The sequence below is a fragment of the Adiantum capillus-veneris genome, chromosome 6 (assembly GCF_014529385.1).
Source record: "Adiantum capillus-veneris isolate H3 chromosome 6, ASM1452938v2, whole genome shotgun sequence".
Taxonomy (NCBI): Eukaryota; Viridiplantae; Streptophyta; class Polypodiopsida; order Polypodiales; family Pteridaceae; genus Adiantum; species Adiantum capillus-veneris.
Genome location: NC_140936.1, coordinates 111,849,843 through 111,858,685, shown reverse-complemented (window position 1 = coordinate 111,858,685; position 8,843 = coordinate 111,849,843). Strand labels below are relative to the sequence as shown.

The window sequence follows — 8,843 nt, the reverse complement described above, 5'->3', positions numbered from 1 at the left end:
GACCAAGTCGTCGATAAGCTTTTCTTGATCAATAGGTGCCGTTGGCTTGGCAATGGACTCACTTATTTGTGAAACACTGTGCTGAGAGGATGTGTCATCTCCTTGACTCTTTAAGTCCTTTTCTTTGTATGCCTCACAGTTATCCACTAGATAAAGATCTTCTTTGATCAACTCGTTTAGCGTCATCCTCCTTATCATATGCAGATCCTTCTGAAGGCCCTCATCTCTCATTCCCTGGATAAAGATCAGCATTAGTCATGCTTGCGTAGGTAATTCCACTATCGGGCAGAGCTTAACATATCTCTTGAGCCGTAATGATGCTTTGCGTACTGATTCATCCTCTTTCTGTTTGAATCTATGGATTTGCGAGACCGTGTTGTGAACAATGCCTTTTGGTGAGAATTCTTCAATAAACTCCTCAAACAGCTCATCTAGGGTCTCAAAATCCCATTTTTCCACCGAGTCCAACCATGTAGCTGCATCATCTTCTAGAGTCAATCCAAATCCCGCAAACTGTGTTGCAAAATCTGAAACTTCCTCTGCTCTAATCACTCTTCTAAAAGCCGTTACGTGATCTCTCGGATCTTTATCTCCGGAGTATTTTCTGTTTACCCATTTCTAGACTTGGGATGGTCTAACTCGTCGATTGTCTACAAGTCTAACCAGAGACTCTCCCAATCCTTCTCTTGTTATCGCTCTTGAAGGGAATCCTGGTGGCTCTCTTCTTGGAATTCCTATAGGAATTCTCGTGTTTGGTGGAGGCATTTGTGGTCCTTCATTGACCAAATATCCACCTCTTTCTAGTACACTTTGTGTATTTGTGCTTTCTACAACTCTGTATTCTCGTCCATACTTGTCGACAACTATAGATCTCCATTGACAGTTGACTCCGTATGTGTAGACATATAGGAGCTTGTAATCCGTTATCTCTTCTAGGTATGGATCTGAGCACCTATAAAGATTGACCTCATTGTCGTCAATACATCTATATAGTCCTTCACTCTCATGACCAATCATCCAAACTCTCTCAACAAGATGGGTCTTTATCAATTGCAAGTTTGGAAGATCCATTGTGGGAGGATATTCCTCTATCGTCGGGATCTCCAAGCTTGTGTAAGCTGTGTTTGAATCTAGGGTAGACATGATTTCTGGGCTTAAGAGCTTTTTCTTGTTTCAAGTAGACTTAGTCCACTGTGTTCAAGTGCTTTGGTTAGGGAAAAGTCGAAACTATGTCCAAAACAGCAACCGTTTTCTCACAAAAGTTGGAGTTTAAATAAACTAATGATAATCTTGACATGTGTTGAATCACTTTTGAGAGAGTATCCAAAGGAATGATCTTTTGAATGTATTTTCACCAAAATGGTGCCCATTTAATACTGGACAAATTCTCATAGTCTTATAATATGCAGTCCATAGTCTTGCAAAGTCTTATCTCTTTGGTAAGTGTGTGTATTCAGGATTCTTTTGCCCTTATCACTTCAACAAAGAAAGCAATTTCAACATAGTTAACTCCACATGTGTACCCATTTCTTTGGACAAATGTAAGAAGCTATGTGGTACCCATTTTCAAATTAATGAGAATCACCTAAAGATGTTGTCGTTGGAATTTTGAGCAACGTCTCCGAGGCAAAAGATTGAAAGCTCGCTCTCTCTCTCTCTCTCTCTCTCTCTCTCTCTCTCTCTCTCTCTCTCTCTCTCTCTCTCTGCTTAGAGCATGCACATGAATACCTCTTCTTCTTGCAGATATGGCATGTAATCCTTGGAATCTTTGCTCTTGCAGTGTGTGAGGGACTCTCTCTCTCTCTCTCTCTCTCTCTCTCTCTCTCTCTCTCTCTCTCTCTCTCTCTCTCTCTCTCTCTCGCAGTGACATGCAAAGAGAGCACTTATAGGCCTTGCCGCCTCGCAAGACATTAGCATGGGAGAGAAAATCCATGATGCAATTGATTTTTAGGAGTTGTTAGAGACAACTTCTGCTTAGCGGTGCTTTCGATAGACACAAAAGCTTAACATATGTAAGTTCTAGGCGTTCTCCCAATGAAGAGGAGGAAAGAGGGCAATGAGTGAATAGAACGGGGTGACGGCAAGGGAAGATGAGAGGTTTGGGAGTGTGAGTGCTCTTTCTCTCTCTATCACCAGAGTACAAAAAAGGAGTGAAGACCATATCCATACTTGATAGTGGGGCTGGGGTAGCCATTGCTACAAAGGAAATCTGGGAGAAATGGGAAAGACCAGATCTTAGGAAGACGCGCATGAAATTGCAACTAACAGACAAGTTTGTAGAGAGGCCTTTGGGTATGCTTACACAAATAATTGTATCCTCCTGTGAGATTGAGTATGAGCATAATTTTGCCATAGTTGACTTTGGAAACAGCAACAATTTTGAGATTATTTTGGGGCGACCATATATGCATCAACTCAAAATAATTCAAGATTGGAGCTATGACCACCTCTACTTGAGACATAAGGGTGTAACAACAAGGGTCACCTCCCTCTTTCTCTCTCTCTCTCTCTCTCTCTCTCTCTCTCTCTCTCTCTTAGGTCCCCCTTGAAGACACTCAGTAGGCATGAGGGGTGAGTATGAGGAAACTAGAGCAGCACTATGGCATACCTTCAAAAGCGGGGGGGGGGGGGGATTCAACAAAAACTTTTTAGCACAGCCAATGGAAAAAAGGAGAGCATTGGAAATCTACCGGTTTTTAGTGAAAAGTTTAGGGTTTTGACATATTTTTACACTAAAATCCTTCAAATTTAGCCGGTTTCCATCAAGGTGACCCTCCAAACTAGTCGGGAATTTTCAGTTTTTTCCTTTAAAAATACACTAAAGCTCGGTTCTCTGAGAAGGGGGGGGGGGGGGGGGGGGGAGGGGATCTCGACAGCATCCTTGAAGATTTTGGGTAAGAATCGTCAAAATGGTGAAAGTTGTGCACCATTTTGCAACCTCTCCTCTATGACCTTCCTCATTGGAAGTCATGGTTTGTGTCTGCACTATTGATGTTAATTGACCGATGACCAGCAAATGATCGATTAACTATGTAAAGCGGCCATTACGAAGTCGTTGGTGGATGCAACTCATTAGCCCACGGGCCACGTGTGCTTGTCCAAGAGAGAGTATAGGAGCCCCCTCTAATTAGAGCCAGTTCACGTGACCCTCCAGTTCGTAACTAGTTGCGAATTGGTTGCAAATATTTTTGGTTCCCGTGAGTAGTTTCCAAATAAAAACTTGCAACCAGTTCGCAGTTGGTTGCATTTCGGCTCCAGGCGAAGAGGAGGAGCGAGCTGAGAACCGTGCAAAGCGACAAGCGTAGACTGTGGCACGATGCTCGCTTTTTTTGGCAAGATGCTCGAAACAGTAAGAAAAAAAGGGTTTATTTATTTTAGCTTCCAAATTTAGAGGTCCCATGTAAACCGAATGGTTTCGAGTTGCCGGTTGCCAACAAGTTCGCTACCCAAGCGCCATGTGAACTGGCCCTTAGCCCTCTCTAATTAGAGCGAGCGATTGCGCGCGTGTGGGAGTTTTACGAAAGAGACTCCCCTTCCGGCTTTAATGGCGTCACTCCGGAGCTCATGACCTTCTCGTCCAACGTTTTGCTGCAGCTATGATGAAGGCAGTATAAGCTAATTGCCAGGCTTTCCTTTCGGCTGGGTTTCGCAGCTTCATAACCGAGTCTTCTTTGTAATGCTGCATGCAAGAAGAAATACGAAGGTGAACCTGCAGGTGTAGCTCGTCTCTAAGACAACAAGTAGCCAAGTGGTGTAAGTAGGAAACACAGTTTCCACATGGCTGATGTAGAGTCATTACCTAGCTCAAGCTCTTAACATAATGCACCGTTATTCAATGATGCAAAAGCTCTGGAGGTTTCTAGTTATGGTGAAGCAGATAGCCTTTCTCTGATCGAGACGACGATGGCCACCCTAAGCGGACAGGTTTGCTTTGTTGTCTTGGCTGCATACATGCATCCTTAGCTTTTGTATGCTAATTTTTGTGCCTTTATGCCGCCGCAAAGCACAATTTACATGTGCCAAAGTGAGCAAATCAGTAGTTTTGTATTGGATACTCTTAGCAGAATTGTTTGGAGCTAAAATTGTTCAATTCAGATCATGCACGGTTCAACGGGCCGGGGCATCTCAGAGATTCCTTTCTTCTAAAGGCCAAATGAATTACTGAGACATTTATTACATTTTTTTTCAAAGACAGCTATTGTTGCCAAAAAGTTGAATGCAAATTTGTCAATCATGTCCTGCAGGAACTGTGCTTACGGCATCGGCTCACATAATAACAGCAGTGCTCGGTTCAGGAGTGCTTTCCTTGCCATGGTGTATGGCTCAATTGGGCTGGATTGCAGGGCCTATGGTGCTCTTTACTTTTGCTCTTGTGACATATTACATGTCTCTGCTACTTGCAGACTGCTACAGGTCTCCAGACCCAGTCACTGGGAAGCGCGATTACACATACATGGATGCTGTTAAAGCTCATTTAGGTGCGACATTCTATTTTATCTATTGTCTTTTTCTACTATTCATTAAGTTTTATGTTGTTGGGGCTTTCTGTAGTTTAGCATTTATTTAAGCGAATTCAAATGGCACACCTTGTGTGCTTTTGCGTTTGGCTGTAGTAAGCACTGACTACAAATACCTTTTCACATTAAAGAGTTGTCAGAAGATCTACTTATACATTTATAAGGAATAGGAGCATCCTATGCAGGAATTGGCACGTGTAATTCTTGTGATGCAAACTAGTGTTGCTTGTTGCTTGACATTCCACTCTTTTTGCAACCCAGTAATATGTTTGATCAATCCATCTTAATATATTCACCTCTTAGCAAGATTCAGCATTTTCATTTTTCTTTTTTATTCAAAGTTTTAACTTATTCCAGCCTGGTCTGCTGGCTCATCTTATTCAATCTTATTAACCATGCTACACAAGTTTGACATATATTTGCTGAAGGGATGCACTACAGTTGCCTGCCCTTCAAGTAACTAGCAGTCCAGCAAAAGGTGTGATTCGGTCAATGGGTGGGATGGCATAAATAGATAACCCTTCATTTATAACTTTATGGGGGAGTATCTTCTGCTGGAAAAAGATGCTGGCTTGATCAAGTTGGTTAACAAGGAGGACGCGGGAACAGATCCAGGGTACCCCTTGAAAGTACAAGAGAGGAGAGATCAGGGCTGGTATGACTGTCCTGAGAGGTTGTTTTATGTAATTTTGTGTGTGGTTGGGGCGGGGGGGGGGGGGGGGGGACTTAGTGTGTTTTTCATTATTGCATGCTTCAAACCTTTTAGAAAGTTTTAATGATAGTGCTTAATGAAGCTGCAGGCTTTATGTTTATAAAGTTCAGGTGCTTTAGTGTCCTCCCCTTCAAGCAGGCTAGCAGTAAATGATTGATGCTTTGTTTTTTTTGGTAGGGGGTTTGCAAATCTGGCTTTGTGGGCTTGTACAATATTCCAATCTTATTGGAACTGCCATTGGATATACAATAACGGCCTCGATAAGCATGGTGTAAGTATGATTGTATCAAGCTGCTATATAGGGTTTGCAAATAAGAGGAATAAGCATTTTTATGTTGCATTGTGTTCTAATTCTCTCTCCATCTTCATATGATAATGTTGCAGTGCTATACGCCGTTCCGATTGTTTTCAAAAGAATGGGAAACAGTCACCTTGTCATATCTCAAACAATCCATATATGATATTTTTTGGAGTAGTACAGATCGTTCTAATTCCCGACTTCAACAAATTATGGTGGTTGTCTATAGTTGCAGCAATCATGTCGTTTTCCTACTCATTGATAGGAATGGGCCTCAGTGTTGCTAGAGCCTTTGGTAAGCCGTCCACCTAGTCTTTTAGTACTTCTTGTTTTAGACATTGCTGACTGTTGGTACTTTTTGTGGTGGAAATAGTCCAACCTGCACAAGTTACATTATGCATTCTGTCTCTTTCAACAGGATATAGATTAATGATTTAAATTCTTGAAACTTAAAAATTATTTTTTTCAGTTTTAGAGTAGATTTTACTTTTTTATATATTTCAAAATCACATTGGTTGCTTTAAGTGCATTGTAGTAGAGAGAAGCTTTACATCTATTGCATTAAAAATTTGGTATATGGAGAGAGTTTCATTAGAGTTTGACTCGACAACAAGCAGTTTCAGAACATTTGTAGATGATGATTTAAATGCTGAAGATTTGGAATGGACTAAGGTAAAGCTGGTTGTGTCGCAGAAGGTGGCCATTCGTATGGAACTGCTGGTGGGGTTGCAATTGGAGAAGTTTCAGAGGCCCAAAAAGTCTGGCTAGTCTTTCAAGCCCTTGGAGACATTGCATTTGCATACTCGTTTTCAATGATTCTCATTGAGATTCAGGTACAAGAATTCTTTCCATGAAACATCTTTTTGGCTGTATGTCAGTAACTTGAGTGCCAGAGCCAAGATAGGAAGATTGCCTTTGTTTTTTTAGTGTGGTTTTGCAAGTATTTCTTTCTATTGTTTATAGAGGTCTGATATTCTGGCGTTGTTTAATCAACAGGACACGCTAAAGTCTCCACCTCCAGAGAATAAGTCAATGAAGAAATCTACATTGTTGGGAGTGAGCACTACAACAGTATTTTACATGCTCTCAGGCTGTGTAGGATATGCTGCCTTTGGAAACAGAGCACCTGGGAACATTTTGACAGGATTTGGCTTTTATGAACCTTATTGGTTAGTGGATCTTGCCAATGCTTGCGTGGTGGTGCATTTGGTGGGGGCATACCAGGTCAGTTTCTGTACGGACTTTCATCTTAATTTCTTAGTCTGTCCTCTTATGTGTGTTGTTAAAATTAACAAGTTGATGTTGATCTCTTTCTCGTGCGTCTCTTCATTTTCCTAATAATTGCATTGAGAGTACACCAATGTGCGCTCATTTTAAGTCATGCCTTTCTGACCCAGATTGCTGTCATGACCTGAGTCTTTGAGTTTCTTACTTGGATGTTCTGTATTTGTAAGCAGTGTATTTGGCATGCTGATTCTCTACTCGCAAATCTCTTTTTCATTACCTGGGTTTGCTGCGGCTTTGTTTGCATCTGCAATAAGCTGTTATTGCGTGGCAAATACTTAGTTTATGTGGCTTCTTGTGAACATGTAGCTCATTTGCTTCAACAATCTGGATGGTTTTATCACTAGTAGACGTGGCCACAGGTTCTGTAAAGCACATGAAGAGCACAGAATTGTACTGCAAAGCAAAGTCTTTAGCCAGACTAAATGTATGTTCTGGAAAGAACAGCTTTTTTTGGTCCATGGACATGGCTCCAAAATAGCAGGTTTACCACTAAATTTTTACACACACTACAACAATTTCTAATATGGGACGCGTCCCGAACAGCTGGAACAGGGAACAGGGATGGGGCTTAGAGAGGATTCTTGTTTCCACAAGAGAGGTTTTAAACAAGGGGACGGCCCAGGATGGTGCGGGGACGGGGGGAACGGGGCGATGAGGGACGGGAAGCCCAAAAATGGGCGTCCTCTGGTACTATGAATTTCTTGGGACACAGGAAATCAATTGGTTTTCAGAAGCGTCAAGTGTCTGGCTGCATTGAGCTGATATGCAAGAATTAGACCAACAGCTTCAACTTTTAAGGAATTTCGATTATGTGGAAGCTGACCATCCTGCCTATAGCCCTTGTATTTCACCTCGCTCAGGCATCTAGAGATCTTCCTCCGAATGAAAAGAGAGAAGTCCTTAACTTCAATTTACTTTTTTTGCAGGTCTTTGCCCAGCCTGTGTATGCATTTGTGGAGCATTGGGTACAGGAGAGGTCATCAAACTCCAAGCTCTTTCACAAAGATTGCAGTTGTCGTATACCGATGTATGGCATTTACAGATTCAATGTCTTCCAGTTGTTATGGAGAACTTGCTTTGTGATCGCATGCACACTGGTTGCAATGCTGCTCCCCTTTTTCAATGATATAGTAGGAATTTTAGGAGCTTTAGGGTTCTGGCCTTTGACCGTGTATTTTCCTGTTGAGATGTTCATTGCGCAAAGGCGTATGAGGGCATGGACAAGACAATGGATTGCATTGCAGTCCTTCAGCTTCATATGCTTGGTTGTTTCCTTAGCTGCACTGGTTGGGTCTATAGAAGGTGTAATACAGGACTTGAAAGTGTACAAACCATTCAAAACTCAGTATTGACGGATTGAACGATCCATTTAATTTATATGTACCATATTAGTGAATTTGGGGATCTCCCAAAGTCTCATTTTTGAAGCTTGAAAAGGTGGAACCGAGTGAAGTTTCTCAAAACCTCATCATTGGAAAGTGCTTTGTCTGCAATTGAGATGTGTGTTCAAGTTATGATGATTCCAAAGTTTTGATGGAATTGCCCAACATTCTGTAAATTAAAGACCCAAGACTTTTAATCGTATAGAAGAGTAAATTCAAGTGCTTCATGGAATCATCTTTCTTGTCTCGAATGTTTGATATATCTATAGCCAGTGCTTGAAATAAACTTTTTTCTAGAAGCTTGTTGGAGAATTTTTGAGGTAAATTGACTATATTTGAAGGTAGGTATTCACAGCTTGTAACTTAGAAATTAGAGGTAACTTTCAAAAATTGAGGTCGGATTACACTAAACCTAGTTTTTCTGTGGAGAACTGCCTATAGCCTTTTGAGATATAAGGCCCTCGTTCCTTTTACAGGAATTGAGCACAATTGGGCGTCTTCATGCAAAGTATTTGTGTTTTCCCTTGCCCTCAAGTATTGCAAGCTTTTTGGCAAAGGGCAAGCTCGTAATTTTGAAACCTGCTTATAAACTGATCCACTTCCATTCTTGAAGAGATAGAAGGATTACGCTTAGTGTCAAGCTTAAT

The 8,843-nt window shown here is 41.5% G+C and overlaps 1 protein-coding gene across 2 annotated transcripts; it reads left to right on the top strand.

The window, feature by feature from the left end:
- Nucleotides 1-3,507: 3,507 nt before the first annotated feature.
- On the top strand, nucleotides 3,508-8,416 carry LOC147456093 (amino acid permease 3-like). Of its 2 annotated transcripts, XM_086514661.1 has the most exons (7): nucleotides 3,508-3,924; nucleotides 4,245-4,478; nucleotides 5,407-5,500; nucleotides 5,614-5,822; nucleotides 6,221-6,360; nucleotides 6,524-6,751; nucleotides 7,741-8,415. In XM_086514661.1, the coding sequence occupies exons 2-7, from the start codon at nucleotides 4,319-4,321 to the stop codon at nucleotides 8,164-8,166; spliced, it is 1,257 nt and encodes a 418-aa protein (XP_086370787.1). In that variant the 5' UTR covers nucleotides 3,508-3,924; nucleotides 4,245-4,318; the 3' UTR covers nucleotides 8,167-8,415. The 2 variants fall into 2 exon arrangements, with proteins under 2 accessions (XP_086370787.1, XP_086370786.1); XM_086514660.1 differs by lacking the exon at nucleotides 3,508-3,924 and having other exon boundaries at nucleotides 7,741-8,416.
- The last annotated feature ends 427 nt before the right edge of the window (nucleotides 8,417-8,843 follow it).

Excerpts from the sequence above, each read along its gene's own strand:
- LOC147456093 (XM_086514660.1), top strand. The coding sequence starts at position 4,319 with ATGGCTCAATTGGGCTGGATTGCAGGGCCTATGGTGCTCTTTACTTTT. Across the intron at positions 4,479-5,406 it reads TGCTGTTAAAGCTCATTTAG|GGGGTTTGCAAATCTGGCTT; the intron begins GTGCGACATTCT and ends TTTTTTTGGTAG. Across the intron at positions 5,501-5,613 it reads ACGGCCTCGATAAGCATGGT|TGCTATACGCCGTTCCGATT; the intron begins GTAAGTATGATT and ends ATAATGTTGCAG.